The 21,517-nt window shown below is 39.1% G+C and overlaps 1 protein-coding gene across 1 annotated transcript in view; it reads right to left on the minus strand.

Moving 5' to 3' along the window:
* MET (MET proto-oncogene, receptor tyrosine kinase) overlaps positions 1 to 21,517 on the minus strand; it is a 90,474-nt gene that overhangs the window by 24,875 nt on the left and 44,082 nt on the right. Inside the window, exons 4-11 of the mRNA XM_066183051.1 lie at positions 20,749 to 20,883; positions 19,208 to 19,381; positions 13,675 to 13,835; positions 12,388 to 12,490; positions 12,041 to 12,177; positions 9,483 to 9,656; positions 8,493 to 8,592; positions 105 to 323 (exon numbers count right to left, since the gene is read on the minus strand). Coding sequence (XP_066039148.1) covers positions 105 to 323; positions 8,493 to 8,592; positions 9,483 to 9,656; positions 12,041 to 12,177; positions 12,388 to 12,490; positions 13,675 to 13,835; positions 19,208 to 19,381; positions 20,749 to 20,883 — 1,203 coding nt within the window. The remainder of the gene's footprint in view (positions 1 to 104; positions 324 to 8,492; positions 8,593 to 9,482; positions 9,657 to 12,040; positions 12,178 to 12,387; positions 12,491 to 13,674; positions 13,836 to 19,207; positions 19,382 to 20,748; positions 20,884 to 21,517) is intronic.

Below are 21,517 nucleotides of genomic sequence, written 5' to 3' on the forward strand. Positions count from 1 at the left end.
TTGCTTCCTTGGGGCTTCCTTTATTTCATCAAAACGTCTGTTCCACACTCTGCTGCTGATGTTCACTTGCGAATAATTGAAAAACTTATTTCAGCATTTCTTACCTTAATTTCCAGAACATTTTGGTTGCCTCTTGAGATGAACACTGTCTTTTCAAAATGCTTAAATACGGGATTATTTACGTAATCAAAATCAAAGTACAGGGAGCTGACACCATCAAAAATAAAGAACACTTTGGTTACAAAGGGTGGTTGGAGATTGAAAGCTTTCAGTGAAGGTGTTGTGCAGCAGATTATCTCTGAGCTAGAGCGGTGGCTACACGCCTATAAGAAAAAAAACAAAGAGGTAATTGCAGAATGTACACACATAGGAAGTCACTGATTAATGCAGCTCTCTTTAACAATACATATATATTGAAAAAATAAACACCAAGGGTCTTGTTCTTCTTTAACCAAAGCAAAATCCTGATCACTACTACACAGCGTTTATGTAGAGCTGGGAGAAAAGTATAAAAACTTCATGTCAATGGTGTTTGCACTCTTGTTGAGGAAATGTTCAAGTAAACAAGCTTCCTGGCCTGATTGTTCACAGCACTTTTAAAGTAAATATTTTGCAGATAATTAATGGAAAATGATTTCCAAAGCCAAGGACCATCAGGAGGCTAGCCTGGTGTACAGGGCAGCCATAACTCAGCTTACCCAGCCTATCACAGTGACTGCAATACAGATTTCTCTTTCTTTTTCACTACCAAAGCAATAGTAACGGACCAGAGGACAAGGTAAAAGCCAACAATGCTAACTGGAACAGTGGAAAACAGAAGTAAAACACTGTTTACCCACAGTGTAGCTAAGTTGCTACGTTTCCAGAAAGGCACTGTGGACGCTGTGAAAAAGGGCTTTAGAGCCAAAACCACTGTGGATTCTGGGCCACAAAAGCTCAGCAAAGTGTATCTTCATTCTAAAAATGTATATTTAAGGTCCCAGATATGTGGCACTTGGTCCCTAGGTACACTGTCATGCAAGCTCCTGCAGAGTGTTAACTGTGGGACACGCTTTACACTGTATCCCAGACCAGCAGGTATAAGATCTTTGCTCCTCACTGCAGTGCAGGAGCTGCCTGACAACAGGCACAAAGCCACACCTGCCCCTCACTCTGCCACTATTCCTCATGATGGCCTGCACTGGGGGAAAGCTGCTGGTGCACCCCATGATCAGAAGACCTTCCAGAGGATGCTCTGTGCTATGGGAATGTGATCCAGTGCAAAAGGCAAGACTCGTCCGAACTGCCTTTGCAGTTGACAGAGGGACAACAGCTCATCTAAAGTGGGTTTCACCTGATCCCCTTTAGACAACAACGTAACCTTTAATTGGAGAAATGGTGCTCTAGAAGAATCAACTTTGTCTAGACTGCAAAGGTTTCTACAGGAGTACTTTGCTTATAATGTCAACAGCACATCTACAAACACCAGTGGGAGGCACAGTGTGTGCTGGACTGCCCCACGCAAACTGCAGAGTGGCTTGTTTGTCACTGTGTGCTCCCCTCCCTGGGCCTGCCTTTCATGCTGCCTACCAATGATATGGTTGAAGGACTTCTGGCACAAACAGAGTTGCTTCAGCTCCACAGAACTGTGTCTTCCAACTCTACAAACCTTCTGTAAGTCATCCCTTGTGCACTGTGCCCTGAGAGCAGATCAAACCTTTTTTTTTTTTTTTTTAAATATAAAAAAGCGTATCTGACATGTGTCCCAGAAAGAATGGGGCTAAGCTCCTCATCATCATAAATCTTACATTTGTTCTACAAGAGATTTTCTTGGAAGATCAAAAATGCTCTTGAATGGCTTTGTGCATCCAGAGAAGGCCAAAATACATATTTTTCAGGTTTGTTTTTCAAAATAAATTTGTTCCCATTATCAAATGCTGCCTGAAGGAGCTTTAAAATTAGTTCAAATAAATGCAATGTAATTTTGCTGTTTCAAATCAGTGCCATAACCACTCAGGCTGTATCAGCTATATACCTACAATAGCTTGAAAAGTGGGATTAAATTAGATATCTGCAAATCAGGGCTTTTTGTTATCACCACAGCAATTCATGTTTCTGTGAATAATATTGTGAAATCTTGAATCTGCCAAGGGAAACATTTTCAACATTCTGAGCATTACAGTTTTAGAGCTCCTAAAACTGTAGTGTCTGTGAGCTGTGAGTTCAGCACTCAGCTAAATAACTTGGTGGAGCTCTCTGTGATGCTAATGGGACTTGCACCTGTGTATCTAAAAGCCCATTTATATTCCCAGCAGAAATTCAGAAATATTTTTGTAACCCCCATGTCAACAAGGTAAACTGTGGGACACAAGACAAGGCAGATTTTTGCTCCATTTGCTTACAGTATCAGACTCTTCTTTTGAATACCTTGTTATACACCACTGACCATATCTCAGGCTTTGTTCTATCACACAGATCTAGAAATTAATTTGAATTAGTATGGAAATAATAAGATGCATCATTAGTATAATGGATGATCAAACCATACTTTTCCATGATATGACTATTCATTAAGATATCTATCATATTGTGTCGATTCTTAAAAAGGGTTACTAAAATATATATAATTATAAACCCAAGTATGTCCCAAGTAATCATTATATTTATTTGATTAATGTAAATTCATTAGACTCTTTATCTACTGTAGAGTAGTGATGTCCATTAAATGAATAGCAGTGGTATTCATAACTTTGTTTGTGGCTATCTATTAGAATCAGATACTTTACTTTATCAGGCTGGTCTCTGAAGCAGAAGCTTTCAGAAAATGATAAAAATCTAATAATACTCTTTGGAGGGGATGCAATGTGACTGATTGGTAAGGTCAAGAAAAATCCTATTTGCAATGCCCTTATTGGTACATGATTTGACATGACATTTTTACCTTGAAATTGGTTTTAGCAATTGAAGAATATGACGGTTTAGTTTTCAAGAAATATTGGATTGAGGATCTCCAAGAAAACCCCCCTAATTCAATCTATTGCCTTCTCAATTAAGATACTGCCTATCACCCAGCACCTTTAACTTTAATTTAATTAAACTTTAAAGTACATTCACTTTAAAAGCTAAGCCTACATTTTTCTTGCAACTATAATCTACATCTGAAGACAAAGAGGAAGAAAAAATATAAAAATTATGGAGCATTTCACAAGCATAAGTAAATGCTATACCCCAAAGGGAATAATAATCCATTGCACAATGCATGTGACTCATCACTTAAGGTATGTATTCTTGTTCCATTTGTAAAATATGACCCTTGAGGCAATTAATTCAAACCTGACCTACAGAACCTGAACTTCAGTGCCCAATTCAATTTTTTTTTCATCTGATAGAACAACAGGAAAAGTATGAGGGAGGATCTCTGAGTTCCACAGGTCTCTCAGCAGCTGACACAGATTAGAGAGAGGCAGTTGGATGTGTATTGCAGGATCTGCAGCTGTCAGAAGGGAGAAAATGGCCAATTTGTTCTTTCATAAAAAGTAAACTTTTGGAGTTCCAGCGAAGAATGAAAGATGAATGAAGTTAAAGACAGACCTGGAGACTCTCCAGCTGTCTTTGCCAAAGGATGATTTCTTAATAGAAAGAGAAGAAGATACAGGTCCAACATGAAGAGAAGCCAATTCAGAAGACTTCTCTGTGAAAAGCAGTGACACTCAAGCAGCGTATCCTGAGGGTTTTTCAGACAACTCATTGCCTTTTGCTGCACTTCAGATGGTACAGTGAATGATCCTGATGGATTGGTAGCCTTTTTTATTTTAGTTTTCTTCTTGGATGAAGGCATGGGAGATGATTCTTCTAGTCTACCAGATCATCAGACCAGAAGGCAGAGTAAAACCTCTCCTGCTCTTGGGTCTCAGAGCCAGCCCTTTGCACAACATGATCAATACTGACTGGGAGTCCAAATTTCTCCCTGGGCTTGGGATGGTCAACATACCTAGTAGCACTGCATCCCTGGCACCCTGGTGATTTCACACAGAGGCTTTTCCCTGACATCCCCTGCTGTACCGTTTCTTTGGCAGGAAATGTGTGTGACATACAGATGTGGCACAGAAAGAAAGATGAATTTTCCCCTTTGTGGGGGAACTCTTCACAGGGCTTCTGCGGCAGCTTTGTGCCACGGAGTCAAGATAGAGAGAGGATCCAAGCCTAGGCGTCTTCGGATAGGGAATCATGAATATCTTCAATAATCACACACTCATTACCCACACTTTACAGGGAATTTGTTTTATCATTATTTAATACATCAAAGGTAGACACTCACTGCTGAATTCTAGGCATCTTGATGAATATGAGTATGGATTAATTACAGACTTGTAAACATAGAACGAACTTAAGAGTATTTTAAAACTCTCCTGTAAAACTGCATGAAGTGGCACCTGGCAGGCAGAAATTATGAAATGCTGAAGAACATTCAAAAGACTGCTTACTGAAGAGATAATTAAAAGTCTGTGGAAAGAGAGGATCTTGCATAGCTATGGGGTCAGTTGTTGAAGGTCATGTATTAAAAAATGCTTCTCCTTAGTTTCGCAGCCCTGCATATCTTGGGACATTCATTGTTAGAAGAGATTAGGCAGTGGGAATATATATCCAAATTATTTAATAGATGGAATATTAAAAATGCTACAAGAAAGGATCCCCAAATGACCACTTGTTCATTTTGGGGGAATCAGTGCAAACTACAGGCTTTCAAAGAAAAAAAACATTATTCTCAAGTGCTTCGGAAGCAGAAGAATCATCTAGCATGACTTACAGCACAGGTTCCTGATCAAACACCATTCCAAACTAGGGGATTTTACAGGCACAATGAAAAGAGGGAATGAGTCGCTTCCCTGCTTGTGTACCTCACACAGGATACGTGAACAGAAGTGAGAAGGTTTCTGTATTTTTATGCATTCTCTAGAGCTCTTGGGAATTTAGGCAGCACTGCCTAAATTCCTACTCTTTTTTCCTAATCAGAACAAATGATAAAAAGAACTCATGAAATAAAAATGAAAAAGAAACACATTGCAATTATTGAAACATATGGTTCAATACAATTTTTTCACTCATTGAAATAAATTCAAAGAAGGCAAAATGTATTATTTTGACAGTGTTAACACAGAATGTAATATAAACACAACTAGTGTGAACATAGTACTGAACAATTTAAAGGAAATTTAAATAAACATGAAAAGAATACTGTAAAATGGAAACAAGGGATTTTTTGCTCTAAAGAGGAAAAATTTTCAGAGATACTAAACTCCAAAATCATGAAAGCTGAAAAGCTCAACTTAAACAGGGGGCTGGCATATTTCACCCCAAAATTTTCAGTCTCAGTGAAACTGCACTTATAGGTAGCTCTTCCAGAAAAATTTTCATCTCAGTTGTACCACTCACCTCTACCACTAGGGTGGAAAGAGGCAGAGAAAAGCAACTGCCCCAGGGTGTGTCTGCTGGCTCTTCTCCCTGAGACTTTGGGATGCAGAGCATCCCCAACAGCTCCTGCTGTTTACAGAAATGACCCTCCACTTACATTGTGACTCCATCAGGACTCTAGGCCACAATCAAACCTGAGCACAGAGAGCTGACAGGAGAAGGTGAGACCTGTTTTAAACTGGGCACTGCCAGTTTTAGGCAAATGGAAAAGGGTCTGGGAGGTGGGGCAAAGAATAACAAGAGCTCTAGGAAACAATGTTTATCAGGAGAATTTGGAGTGGTTTGATTCTTACAAGTGGAAAAGAGAAAGGTTGAATCATGATTTGGTGCAAATATGTAAAATTAGCAGGAGAGACTGATAATCTGTTGCTTGTATCCAGAGAGGGTTAAACAAGAAGATAGGTAATTAGCCACAGGATTTGGGTTAATTATTAGAAAGAAGTCTTTCCAAACCACTAGGTAAGCAGGTAGAGCAGCTCTCTCTAAAGCTTGTTTAAGCAAGATTGTGAAATTTCTTTCACAAGGAGCTTTAATAACAGCCTAAACAAGTATCTGTTAGGCAGTGGTCTGGGTACATTTGCTCCTGGCCAGGGAAGTGGGCCATGCTAGGCCGTTGTGGTCCCTCCCAGCTGTACTTTCCTTTGATGCTTTGGGATGTGTTTCAGTGCTGGCTTTGTTTTTCCCAAGACCCAGAGTTTCTGAATGCTGACAAAAGCAGCTTCTTGGAGGAGGCTAGTGAGAGAAAACTGAAAAGAAAAAAAGGGCTTAAATAACAATTAAAAGAATGACTTATTTAGCTATCGTTTCTCAAACTAAGGAAGAAAAACGACACATAACCTCCGCTACAGCACTTCTTGAGCACTTCTTTGGTCTGTTCAGGAAACCAACCTGTCTTCTCCTTTATAAATGTGATAGTTGGTCTGGATCTCTGCTGGAAATAGTTCCTCAATGTTGTTTGTATTTTCATTGTAATGACTGAATGAAATGTTGGGGTTTTTTTGTATATCCCTCATGCAGAGAGCCCAGAACTTCCAGTGCAGGATGGGTAAGATCACAGCCAAAGGGATCCTCCACCAGAAATTTCCTCAGTTATGCAGTACAGTCTTGTTTTGCCACTTATAAATCTTCCCTTTCTACCTGAGCATTAACACTCTTCCTTTAGAAATGTGCTTGAGGTAGAGAATAGTGGCAGAACAAATGGCTGCCACAGAGGCAGGGAAGGCAACTGAGTGCCAGAAGCCTTTAATTTCAATAAAGCAAAAATATATTGCTTGGGCAATGTCAAAGCATAACACACTCTGGATTATAATCTATTTGAGGTTATATTCCACCTTTTGTGCAGGGAGAATGAACTTGTGTACAGCTGCTCACACACTAGGGTAATTTCTTAGAGATCAGTAGGAGATTTGTTTGTTGGCTGATGTCAAACACACTGCAAGGTATGAAAAGAAAAAGAATAAAGGAGATAATTCTGACTGATTAAGTCTTTTTTCAACAGCAGGTCAGAGGCAGGACGAAAGCAAAACACAGCTCAAAGGCAAGGTTGCTCCCCAATACTTAGGGGAGAGAGTAAATTCTATGATGTTTATAGCCTGGAGCTGCCAGTCACTTTTGGACAGTGAATTGTTTTTTAAACTTCAGATCTTTCAAATCTGTTCAGATTCTAAGAAGTCCTAAATATTTGACAAGGTATGCAGTATCAGGGCCTGAAGAGAAGCAATATTGCATATTTCCAGAGGGGAACAGAAAAAGCAAATGAATGATCTTTACACAAAGCAAAATCTCACGACCTGATTAAAACAAAGATCTTTTTCTTCAAAATCCTTTGAGCTTAGAAATAATTATGCTCACATTATTCAAAAATCTAATAAATTTAGAGTTTAGTAGATTTCACTGAAAGGTTTTATTTTCTGACTGATGGGTAAAGTGACTTTTTGATAACACTTAACACTGTTTCATTGGAAAGGAACTGATTTTTAGATTAAAATCTGAACCTATTAAATTACAAGCCACGACTACATGCTGTGGAAATTCAGGTCCTGACACTCATAATATTATACAAATTAGGATCATGAAGAATATGTTGACCTTGAAGCTATAAAAGACTGCAAATCTGCAGACATATCATTTAAAATGCATTGAGCAAACCTAGGTCTAATAGTTAGAATTCAATTCAGGAAACAGTGTATGATGATCATTAGAAATAAGCAGAAAATATGAACAGGAAGTAGCATGTCATAAAGATTGTAGGTCAATTTAGCTCCAGACTAACAAACCTTACAGGGTAAGAAAATGTTGGAGGTACAACGCAAATGTGTAGACAAAAGCTTACAGAAGGTAGTTTCAGTAAAAGTAGATGACAAATGCCATTTTTGCCTGATAAGAATTAAAGTAGATCACATGGTCATATCTGTGTTTAGATTTGGACACTGTGTAGTGTTAACTCAAGAACAAAAAAAAAAAAGAAGACACATCTCCGACTGACCTGCTGTTTAAGCAGAGGTACCCAATTGGAAGAGCCCAAACCCACCTTAAAACTTAGTTGCTGAACATATCAAAGTTAGGACAGATTTCCCCAACAGGGATTTTGCCCAACAGGCAATCAGAAATTCTTAAAAATAATACTAAGGTTTGATTTTATATATTTACTCTTCCGCTTCCTTTGATATATATACACAGTCACCACTTGAATATCACAGTAGTGCTTGAACTTGTCATGTAATCTGACATATCTATATTGCATTGCTCTGTTTTTAGTCACCAAATTTGTATTATTAAATTGAAATATGAAAATATTCTTATCAGATACTGTACTAGCCTTATTTCTTTGGGAAAGGTTTCTTGGAAACAGTTGTTTCATCCTCAGCTTAATTTTAAATTTGTTTTGAATTCTGCCTATACAGTGAAAACAGTCTTTGCAGAAAACATCAAAATATCAGTAGAAGCCCCAAAGTTTCAAGGCAAAAGTCAAAGTATTTTGACCGAAAATTCACAACCATTCACCACACCAAGATGAAAACATAACAGATTGACTGACTCACCACAGAGAAGTTCATTCCTAGTTTAGGTACAGTAATCACCATCTGAGGAAAGCACACTGAGTTCAAGTTGATTCCCTGAGCTGTGATTGTACTTCCACCACTAGGAAAATTTACCAAAAGAAGGAAAAAAAAAAAAAAGAAGAAGAAAAAGAAAAAGAAAAGATAAGTAGGATAAAGAATTGCTGTGATAATGTAATGTTAATTACAAATTATATTTTAGAGTAAATGAAAACATAAAACCAGAATTAGCGATATATTGGGTAAATGCAAATACATAGTTTTGAGCAGTGAGATTGTTTTTCTGGGAAACAGATTTTACATTTACGATAACAACTAATCAAAAAAAGGAAAGAAGAATCATTTTTAAAACTGTGGTAAACAAATGTGTACATTTTAAAAGAGGTCACTTTTTTGGTACTTAGCATTTGCTAACTAACTTATTTCACCTATTGCTTTCAATGGTGCTGAAAAAGGTGTCTGTTTTACTGCTGACACATTTTTGGCAAAGGCAGATGGCTTGGATTAGAGCTACTGAGACCATAAATATGTCACTTGAAAACACACACATACTACCATACATATATATTCATAATATTTATATAGCACTGGATTAGACTATTTTAAAATCCATTTGCTCTCCTGATTCCACTGAGTTGTCACATTAAATGATTTTCCTCAGCAGTCTGGGTAATGTCCAGACACAGTATAGGAGACACACTTAGCTGTGCAGTGGGTATCTCAGCAGGACATCCCAGGTAGGCTCAGCAGCAGCCAGGAGTGAAATCACAAAGAGAAAAGAGACACCCTTCCCCCTTCTCCTTCACCTCTGAAAGGAAATGATATGCCCTCTGCAACTGCACCATAATAGAAACAATTGGCATGGAAGATAGAGATAAAAATGCAATTTCTTTTGATAGATTGCTGAGCAGCATAGCCATTCTTTGTTCATTTGTTGCTTTTTTATTATTTCTGTAAGAAAATTTTACTCACCTAAGAAAAGATTTGGCAGGATGAATTTTTAAAACAACTGGGTCTTCTCTGTATGTGAAATGTCTGCTTGTGTCTCGAATAGCTTCATCGATTTCCATTCTCACCCGATATTCCTGGGGAATTTGCTGTGCTGGAGTGTAGCACTCCACAGTGCTTGCCGATACGCTGGGAGGACTGAAAACAGATTGCTTGTCATCATTATAAAACACGTACTTGGCTTAAAACACTGTCCTTTACTGGGCCCCAACATTGCCTAAAGATCTGTTTGTAAAAAAATGTCATTGATTTTCCTGCTGGATAATCAAATTGCAACAGGTGAGCATGACACAAGGTAGAAACTGCAACAGCATGGCTTAGGCTCATGATTCATCTTAATTCAGTTGACTTGCACCTTGCCTGATGGAAGGTGTTGCCCTGGTACTGGTGACAACCCCATGCACCCCTGAACCCTGCAAAGGCAGCTTCCAGCCTGGAAAACAAGAGCACACTCCAGCTTTAAGGAGAATGACTTGACCCACTATAACCAAAGGATAACACCTCTTTCAAATCCACAGGACTTTGTGTTAAAAGCCTCAAGTAAAGGTGCTCCTGTGGGATGTACTAGATGCTGAGGGGCAGGCAGAGAGCAAGGAGAAAGAAGACAGAGAAAATTCAAGAAGAGCTGGCTGAATTCAGCACATCAGCAGAGTCTCTGGGATATTCACCTTTCCCTTGCTATCATGCTTGGCTATGGAAGTCTTCTTCCTCCTACATTGAGCTCAGTTGGGTGAGTGGGCAGCAGGAGGATCCTGAAGTTTGAAGCACATGAAATGTGGCCACAGGGAACAGGGCACATCAGAGACAAGGGTGGCAACTGATTGGAGAAGCAAATGTAACTCTGCCAGCTGGTTTCAGTGATTTGGGCCCAAGCACATCCAAGGGCCACCCAAGTGATGTCATTCTCATATGTAAGAGATGTCAGAGATGGTCTCTGAATTAGATAAAAGGGACATTTCCTACAACTTATGCAGCTTTCCAGGAAGGTGGGGTTCACCATAAGGGATAGTGATTCATTCAACTTTATCTGGAAGCTTTTTAACATCTCTTCAAGGAAAAAAACTCAAAAAACCCCTTGCTCTAGCTGCCCTCAGAACTGGGGAAAGCTGCCTGTTAAGCTAGAGAAACACCTGTCTTGAGAAATTGGTTAAGACCAATGAGAAGTCTCCAGTGAGAAAGAGGGGTGCTGGAGATGCTTACTGGGTAAGTCTCAGCTATTGTTCAATACCTAGAGATCCACCTGACCAACATCTGCATCTGAGCTGGCTGCTGTCCCGTCCCCATAGCAGATGTCTCAAATGAATCACGGCCAAAAGGTTTATGTATTTCTCCATTAGCTGACCAGTTGAGATGAAGACACCAGGAAATGCAACCCTAACCAATAAGGAACAGGAATTATGAAGATCTTTTTAGTGATCAGATTTGAATATCTAAATCCTTTTACTTGATTTAGTCAGACTTGACTAATTTGAGCATACAATAAATCATCTAGCAGTAAAGAATAAATTTCATCTCTCCTGACTCTGAGTCTCATGTTAACTAACAGGCTACTGCTTCCCCAGGGTCTCCACAAGTGTGAAGTTTTACCACTATGACTTTCCATAAGCATTAGATGATGCTGAAATTTCAGAGGAATTGCTGGATATCCTGCTTCTGGAACACAGTGGGCCAGATTCTGCCCTTGTCTGCAGAGGTGACAATTCTGGAATCACCCTGCTGTACTTAAGCACAGAACCAAGTAGGATTTGTGCCATGGTAGAATGGCTACCAAAATCAGATCTCTTGTCTGCCCACAGCAGAGAATCTGTGCTTGCTATTTAACATTAATATACAGCTGTGGTTGAAGGGATTTCCACACAGAACACATCAAAGATTTGTGACTGAACTCCGACTGGATCCACTACAGAGCCACAAGAAATTCTGGTTTAAACCTCCAAAACAATTTTCTAAATAGCAGGAAAAGTCCCAAACTGATGCTGCCTCTGTTTTGTAGGCTGTGCACTGATAGCAGTGCAGAAATAGTGCTCCTCTGCATGGCATAGGCGATGTCACACTGGTCAGGTTTCCACCCAACAAGGCAGTAGGAAATGGTAACTTGGGCCCACAGGCTGCTCACTGGCAGCTGCTGCATGAACAGCAGCTCTTGCTAATACAAGAGAGAGGGCTGAGTGTGTGAGAATCGGGGAGACAAAAATGATGGGAAATTAGCAGTTTCTTGTCCATTAGAAGCTGATTTGACACTTCTCTATGCAACCTTTTAATGAGGTTAATGAAGACATTACAGAAGAAACAAGATTTCCAGAGAACTGTAGTCCCTTCTAGAAATCTTTCAAGTATCCTAAAATCAGGATAGATACTGCTTATTATATATTCCTTAATAAATATATTCACAAATGTCACATATTACCCAAAAAGTGACACAAGGAGAGAAAAGCAAATGTTTGAGTTTGTTTTTTTATCTCCAAGGCTTTTAATCAAGACATTTCAGTATTAAAGGCATTGTGTTTTATTTAGTATGTTACCTTTTCAAAGTGCATGGTTGCTCACCAACAAAAATCCTCATGGATTTCCCACTGTTTAGGTATTTTCCGGCTACAGTCAGCAATGTTCCTCCAGATTTGGGGCCATAGGTGGGAGATATACTTGTTATTACAGGATTCTGAGGAGAGGTAAAAATAAAACCAGTGGATTAAAAAATTATTTTCAAAATGTAAAGAGGAGGACTTAAAACATTTATTAACATTTCCATGAAGTAACAATAAAGCCAACATGAATACAGAATTCCCATGCTGGATTGGACTCATGAGGAGTCCCTATCAGTTAATATTGAAGCTAATTTTGACTATAAAGGTTTAATCATAGTGCTTACCACGTATGAAAATGTATTGAACAGTGTTTTGCCATGTCCAACAGAAACACTACTGGATATATTAAAACCTGGACTTTTTGCAGCAGGAACTGTGCATTCCAGCCTTCAGAAAACAAGGAAAAAAATGGGATTACATTTTTTTTTCTGATTGATTTTTTTGTATTAGAACAGAACCACTTCAAACTCATATTAATGGGGAATCCATACTAAACAGATCATCAATCTATGCACATCACAGACATTTCAGAAATAACAGCTAAAAGAACTGTGGTCCTCTTCCTTAATAATAAATACAAATGTTGTGGTCTTTATAATACTTGGCCACAGAAAATAATTTTAGTATATCATACACATTTCAGAAAAAAGAAGCATGATAGAAAAAACAAATACCTCTACTCAATGGCTGATGGATTTTTTTGAATTTTCCTTTAGTATCAAATTCTGGGAGTCAAAAGCATTAGAAAAAGTGAGTCATATACACAAGTTTGTTGCAAAAAATTAAATATTACCAAAAAATTAAACTTCCACTTCTGCAGCAGCATGTGTCAATGAATTCTGTTACATTCACATAGTCTCATATATAATCTAGTCTCCCTAAATCATCTTGTTTCACTTAAGACTGTTCAGAACAGCAGTTAGGAGAGTGCTCAACACTTCCGGAGCACTTGCTGGAGTATCCTCACTGCTATGTATGTGAATAGGAAAGCTGTGCCACAATTTGCACACTGCTTTTGTGGTAGAGAGAGGATATTCACTGAACTTGCATTTCTGCAAGATAACAACCACAGTAACCTCTGTCTTAAACTTAAGCCATTATCCCAGTGTCTCAAATACTTATTTCAGAGGAGGAGGAGGAGAGGTGCAGTTGAGGGTCATAAGCTTCTGGATGATGAAATACCTGCATCTTCTCACACTTCTCTCCAGCAGCTTTACAGATCAGGAAGAGGTGACATAACTTAGCCCAGCATGATCCTGGCCAAAGGAACCTGCCCCCTTTTCAAACCTTTGAATAGATTCATTCTTGCCAGCTTCCACAGATGTTGAACAGCATTTCACAGAGAAATCAGAAAAAGTGCTGCAGGAGCTGTTGCCATAAGCTAGATCTATTTAATCTCCATTTTGAGCACTGGTTTTCTTGGGGAGTTTAATAAACCATGGGATTTTTTAAAATTTGAAATTTCAGAACCAGAGATGATACTTATAGGCTGAATGTTTGTATTTGCAAAAAAATCCATACCATTTAAAGAACATCTGTATAAATGGAAATTAATATTTTAGGTTTCTTACCTATTTTTGTTGCTAGATTTTGCTTCCAGAGGGCAAATTTGTCCACCAATATGGACTACTGTATTTTTTAATTCAAATCTATTATTTTTGCTGAATCCAAAGTCCCATCCACACAGTGTTAATTTTGTCCCACCTTCTATGGGAGCGCTGCTCGGAAGAATCTGTTAAAAAATACTGTGTTAGTTGAATCAGGTTTTCTTGAACTTCACCTGGAGCTAAAGAATGGGCAAATGAATAATTTTAGAAAAGCATTTCTTTTGGCAGACTATGTCCTAGCATTCATCTTAATTGTTCTTCACCTTTCATTTGTCACATTATGAGCTTTCTATGACAGTAGCAATAAATAACAAAACCTATACTAGAAAGCCTTGAAAGATAGTGTTTAGGGGCACTGAACAAGCTGTGCATTGTAGTAGTCTTTTAAATCCTGCCGCTCTTGTCTTTCACATCTTATTTCTGGCGTGTTAAACATACAATATACTTATTTTGTTAGAAGCTGAATGCTGAACACAAAAGAGCCTCCAAATGACCGTTTTTTGTCAGCTTGATGAAAGTTGGGTTCAGAATGAAGTAGCTTCAAAGACACCATAATCCAATATCGCGTTGACTGTGATAAAGTTAACATGACTTCTGCTATTCTTTCCTTAAACGTTTTACATTTGGTCACCTCTAATTCCGAGTTAAAAATAAACTGCCCCTCAGAAACACAGAGACAATCTACAGAGGAAATACTTTTTGTGTGTGTGTGTGTGTGTATATTGTAAATTGTCCTGTAAAATATAACAATGGTGGGAAAAACGTACGAACACTATAGAAGTCTTACAAAGCTCAGTAAAAGTACTGGTTAGTACTGTCAGTAAAAAAAACCCCAAAGCCCACCAAAAAACCAACCAAAAAGAAAAGACATTACTTCAGGAATTATGAGGACTTTCAACAATACTGCACAATTTTACAAACATACCAGTACCACTAGACAAACAAAAAAGAATGAAAGGAATGAGAGACTGAATTTATACTTGTGATTACAGTGCCTAAGTATCTTAAACTTAATTCTTTAGTGATAATAATTTTGCCCCTAAAATGCAATACAGCTGTGTCCTTCAAAGGACTCAGCTTAATTTTCAAGCTGAAAGGAAAGTGTTTGAGTGATACTTGGCTATTATTTCATCTGGAAATCCAGTAAGACAGCACATTTCTTTTCAACTCTCTTGTAGCTATACTTCAAGACTCTCACAAATGAACTATTGTAGATAGAAAGGCAGCTGAAGAATACTTCAAAAGAATTATACCATATATTATATATGGGGAAATTTACTGCCCTCATTAGAAACCAGACAAAGAGTCTGATTTAACATGCACTGAAGCCAGAAGGAACCTTCCCCGTTTTAAAGAGCTTTGAATCAGCTCTCAATGAGCAAAGGGGGAACCTATGCAGGAACAGCACTTTTGTACAAATCCATAGAAAAGGAGTGATACTCACGCAGCCCCCTGACACACAACTGCAGCTATGAGCTTGGAGCCATACCGAGCCCACGAAATCTGTGATATTCTCAAGTTTAACTTTTCCTTATTTCTTTGGAGTTTTCTTCTTCAAAAGCCAGATTTAACTTCAGATTCTAGTTTTCCACTCTGCTCAGTACCTCAGCACATTATCTATTTTTGAAATAACAAAACCTTAGCAGAAACTGAAATTGCTCTGTGGGGGTACAGCATGTCCTGATGTTCTGTACAATATATTGACATGTGGTATTTGAAGAGTTTGAAATGTAATCCACAAGTTAGCAAAATAAGGGCTTCACAAAGCCATACAGAACAAAAACTGAAGGTCCTGAACATATTTTAGTGATCTTACATGGCAAGAGAGACTTGTGATAGCAACCTGTGTGCCTTAATTGAGGGACAGCAAGTATTTACTACATTTTGTCAACAAATTTAGGAGGCAAGACTTCTAAGCAGATAGCAAAAAATAAATAAACAAAATCTTAAAGTTTTGTTTTTAAGTTCTGCAGAACTCCCCATTTTTATTCAAGATTTATTTTTGTTCCATTTGTTCTGTATGATGAAATGACTGAAAATCAAATGTGGTTTTCCAGACTTTTTATTGGGAGAGTTGACAAGAATGGATAGTGAACCTCCTGGTCTTTGAATTGAGGTATATGTAGGTCTCTGCTGCGTACTTACATTGCACTGGTAGTAACAGAAAACAATCAAAATGCAAACCAGTTATAAATGTTATGAAATGCAGGATTCAAAAAAAAAAAATGTGTTATCTCCACAGATAACATGGAGCAAATCCACTGCAAGGCCTGTCATTCTGCTGCTCTCTGAACTTTTGGTTAAGGCAGAAAGTTAACTTTTTGTTTTTGGAAAAATTTAAAGCATTGTGTTTTCCTTTTATTTATGCTGACAGCTAATATCCACTTATATACCTAATACATTTTTGGAAGAAAATACCTATTTATTAAAGTTTCATTAGCCCATTCATTTTAATTCGTACACAAGTACATGTACAACCACATGTGAAACTTCCAGCAAAGCCTCCAACCTAAACAAGTAGCAGAAGGCCTGATGTTCTTGATAATGTCTGATACGAAAGCCAGCTAAAATGACTCACTTTAAAAACAACAACAAACCATGTCAGATTTTCAACCACAACAAAGAATCAGAGGGGAGACCAATTTATTTCTCCTTTTACACCCTTCACCTTTTAGCATGACCTGAACGCAACGCGCAAATGCCTGCAATTTGTTCCAGCACCAAGTGATCTCCAGGGAGACTCGCTCCCTGGCTTCCCTCTAGAACTGCTTGTCCAGGCGGATGAAACTCCTCATTGTTGGCAGAGGCAGTGGATGGGAGCAGACTGGGAGCTGGGCTGTGGAGGGGATGTATCCCCTCCACAGTGTCTGCCCTACTATGCTGTCTATGTTTCGGCAGACTTAACTGCTCCTCTCCAACGCACAGCTCCAAGGGAGAGTGTTTAAAGCAGCGAGAAGAGACAAAGGATCTGCAGGACTCCATAGGAAAACACTGGGCTTCTTCTCTGCCATGCCTCCTGAGAGGAAAAAATCTATTTTTTTTCCCATTGCACACCACTCTGTGTAATAACCTGGGAAAACATCATTGAAGACTTAGTTAGCTAACATCCACAGGACCAGACCTGCACAGAGCTATCTGTTCCCTCAGGTTAAAGAGATCGTATGACATCTCTCAAGCAATCTGTCCCTCTGAAAGCTGCAAAATATTAGGGAGAGGTTCAGACTGAATTTCAGATACTATGCAAAGCAGGTCATCCTCTGTTTGTTAGGAACAAAACTAGCTTGTTTCTTACATTTTATGCTTGTGAGTTTAAAGACAGATCAGAAGATGATGAATAATCTGTTTTATATTTTTGTCAGTAATCATGTTAAATGTCATGGTCCAGTAGAGCATGAAATTTGTCTTAACAGCTAGCAATCCAATGGATTTAAGTACCCAGCAGCATTTTTTTCCTTACAAACCTGGAAGCAACTTCTACCAACATTGGCATGCAGTAATTCGAGATTCACTTTAGGAACCATCAAGTGTCACAGATCCATATTCATTACAGGGGTAGACTGGACTTGTGCTGAGCAGGCTGGGCTGAGCCACATGGGCAAGGGGAGCACCTCGCCAGCCTCCCACCTGTTCCCACTGCCCCACAGCCAAGGTGTGCTCCCCTCCTAGCAACTTCACATGGACTGCAGAGGTGGCGGTGGGTGATACACCTCTTGGTCTAAGTGCCTGTGCATGGGCTCCAGGCTCTTGGCTCTTGAAACTGCTGAGTGAACACATTCAAAATTGAAATTAAAGAGAGCTACATGAGTTCAGCCCCTCTGAAAATCAGAAACTGAGCAGTTCAGAGCAGTTCGGAAATATTTTTTTACGTTATGGAAATGTACAGCCACTGCTGGGAAGTTTGCAAATTAAAAAACATTAAGGGTGCTTGAGCTCTAGAAAAGATGAAACAAAGTGTGCAGGATAGGTGAGTATCTTGGGCTTGCAGAGGTATAGAGAAAGGTGAAAGAACTAATTTTCACTGTATACTTTTGAATTGGTGATTCGGTTTCATACAGACTAAGGCTGGAAAGGATTATTTCATTATCCAATATAACCCTTTTGAAATAAATATGTTTTTTGTATAAAGGAAAACTAAAATATTCACATTCTGCATCAACAATTTTTGTGCATCTCCTTTGCCCTAAGTAAATGGCCATGGAGGGCGAGGCAAACTGCCCCTCCCCCTTCCATTTTCCATCCATTTTGGATTTGATTCTTATAACTCTTCACTGTTTTTTCACTGAATTTTGCCTGTGTTAATCCTAAATTTTGTGTCTGAAAGGTGAACATGGAAGAAACCAACCCTGTAAATGTGTGTTTCTATAGTTCTTTCTAGATTAATAGCAGTTTTGCCTTAAACCTTAAAACTTAAAAATACTGTTGTACATGAAATCATATGCCTGGATGAAAGAAATACATCATTTATTTAAACCCCATTTTTTTTCTCCCTTTCTCTCTAAGAGTTTAGCATATCAATCTTTCATCTCAGTTTACAAGTTGTATTCTAATAAAGGAAAATGTATTTTTAATTACACAATGTAGTTTAAAGGCACTAACACAAGCGAAAGGGTGTAAATGCTACCAGAAAGTTTTACGCCTGTCCTTCCCTTAGATTTCCACTCCATCAACTGCCCTAGAAACCTCTGCCTCCACAGTTATGTCACACTTGACATGGGAAGATTTGGTCCCACGTACAGTACAAATCCTGCCTTAACCATAGCTAAACTAAAACCGTGCCAGTGCAGCTCTCTGCTCATCTGTGCCTTTTTGTTCTCGCATGCCCGTGATGAGCTTTAGGCCAGCTGGCAGCAGCCTCTGACTGCCCCTGTCCCAGGGGTGCAGCTCCAGGCTTGTTCCTCTTTGGTGCCAAGTGGACCCATGGGAACAAGAAGCCAGGGAGGGACATTATGGAAAAACAATTTCCCCAGCAGCTTGGGTAGGGGAAAGGGGATTTTTCTCACAAAGAAACACCAAGCTTTCCTCCAACACTGGAGCCAGCACAGGGATGGATGAAGAGTGGGAGCCAGAGACCTCCTGTGCTGGGCAGGCTGTGGTGGCTTCCTGGGCAGGAAGTGCTTTCCTCTACTTTTGTCTCTGAGAGAGGTCTAAGACAGGGATACTCCTTTCTGTGACTGGCATTCCTGTCAGATCCCTGCCAGGCTGGCTCAGACCCATCTTGTTTCCCCATCAGAAGTGCTTTGTAGGGCCAGGGATCTCCCAAGACTGGTAAAGATGATCAGATAAACCTGTCCATCCATGAGCATCTCAGCCCACAGTACTATGGGAGACCATGTGCATCCAGTCAGGATTTATGGACATCAAGGCTGAGAGGAAGTTGAGGAAAGCTGACAATTTCTTATGATTACTATACATGATTTCTATTCATGAATAGAAAATGTCTACAGAGTGCAGACTGTTCTTCCCTCAAGAGATAAATATGAGAAATCCACCACTTTACCTCATAAACCCTAGGCAGGCAGGTGTCCTGGGTCCAGGTGTTGCTGGGGCATTCAGAAGACCTGAGGCACTGCTGGCTGCACCAGCCACACTGCATGAAGGCTGGTGCCAGCAGGCACTGGCTGCAGGACCTGAAGTGATGGCAGCCTGGCCCCTTCAGCGGGATCTTTGTTATCTGTCGATGGAGAGACATGATGCATACATCCTTTTAATACATGCACTAAGTGGCAAGGAGAATCTCTATTTATGCATAGCATGCTGGTGCTACTCAGGTTTCAGATGTGCAAGCCACAGTTCGACTTCTCTTTAGCTCAGTAATTATAGGATCTTATAAGTAATTTAACTGACATGATTTTAAATTCGCTTGGGAGAAACCCTAAAGGCATCTTAATGTTATATACAGTTACTCTCAGCATCTGGTGTTTACAGCAAGATAGCATTTTTTGCTGATGGAGAAAGAAAACAGCAGTACGTCCCTCCCAGTTCTGTATCTCAGTATGCCTTAGTTTATACATTTGTAAAAATAGGCATGACGGCTATTTCAGCTTTGGTGATGCTGTATTGATATCTGTGGCACACTTACAGCATGTGATTGCCCATGTACTTGTTTTTTAACACCTATCATCAAATAACCTATACTTTACCTAAAATACAACTTAAAATTTATATGACTTAAAATATCAGGATAGTTACGAAATAGTCATTCTAAACATATAAGAATTATTTTTTGTCAAAATATTAAAATCAATGTATGATTACATTACTATATAAGTGCCTCATATTTCTTTTTACTTCAGGACCTTCCTTAAATTTATTTGGTACATTTTCAGAAGATCACTCTTATAAATATCTCATACATTTCTAGTAAATGATTAATAACAATCTTTATGGCTGATGTATTTCTGTAAGTCCTTATAGAACTCAAGGGGTCAAATTATTGCTTACGATTATGGTTTAGGATTATCTGTAATATTATCTGCTGATGTCTTAAACCTATTCTTCAATGCATATCTACTTATGACAATAGCATATTTATGATAGCTCTTCATCTTTTATTAACTCCTTGTAGACTACATGCTAAAGTAATTTTCAAGCCTTACTGACTTACAGTTTTAAAGACACCCATGTAACTCTTGCACACACACCCCTCCTTAAAAAGTTATAATGATATGACACAAACCAACAAAAGCCAGGAAACTGAGCACTATTCTTTTCTTAAGCCATTGTGTGTTTTGTCTTTGCAAGCACTTGAATTAGTGACAGGGTTTCACCCTTAAAATTTGCATTTCCTGGCTTTTGTTGGTTTATATCACCAGCTCTTACATTATTTAAACATTTCTCAATATCAGGCTTCCAGTTTGTTTAGTAGGGGAAAAAACATATCTTGGAGGAAACTTTCACCCCCAGTGTTCCTAGGGAATGGCAGGGCTATGAGGATGCAGTGCATAAAGCAGCAGTGTGAACAGCTGCTCTTACTGATAGCTGCTGTTCTGAAGGCAGGTTTACACAGTGCACAGGAGGATTAGATTATGAAGCACTCACCTTTTTCCCAGTCACTACCAGGGTGTAGCCATCATCTGCAAATGAATTCTTGACAACAACCTGGGGAGAGATGGGGTGGGAGTCTAGCTGAAAGCTGACATGTGGAGCTGTGGGCTCTGAACGGGAAACCACTATCTGAGAAAGAAAGAAATTTTGAAAATCAGCAGGCAGTATGTAACACAAATGCATGCTGCTCAGCTGTCTCATGTTCTCTACTTGCATTAATTACTTTGCATTATGTTGCATAATATTTTGCATAATGTTCCATCATAATCTCATTAAAGTGCTATAAAATCTATTTATTGCAGCAAAATCATGGCTGTTGAAGGATCCTCAAAATACACCATATTTATTAAAATATGCAGGAGTCACTGCATGTTTCCTAGTCCTTCAATTTCCAGTATTTATAAACCACCACAAAAAATGAAGATAGATCATTTAGTCAGTCCCATACAAATAAGAATGAAGAATTTTATCTACAACGTCTATTTAAAAGAATCTTAAAACTCCAGGTCTTCAGAAGTCAAAAACATTTCTTTTCATTTTCACATCAGTCCTCCAGTTTGAAAAGCAAGCCATACCCTGTTTCAAGAGTCTGTGGTCTTGCTGCACGTGGGGCAATTAGATGGCAAAGCTATGTCAGGCACTGCCAGTGGGTGCCGTGGGCTCCCCGCTCAGCACCCAGGGCTGCCCAGATGGCCATTGCTCTGACAAGCTCCTTGCAAGGTTTGGCTAGGCACCCTGAGCTCTGGCTCCTGTTGATTTCTGT

Source organism: Chamaea fasciata, unplaced genomic scaffold (genome assembly GCF_029207755.1).
Source record: "Chamaea fasciata isolate MVZ Bird 193981 ecotype frontalis unplaced genomic scaffold, bChaFas1.0.hap1 SCAF_5, whole genome shotgun sequence".
NCBI lineage: Eukaryota > Metazoa > Chordata > Aves > Passeriformes > Sylviidae > Chamaea > Chamaea fasciata.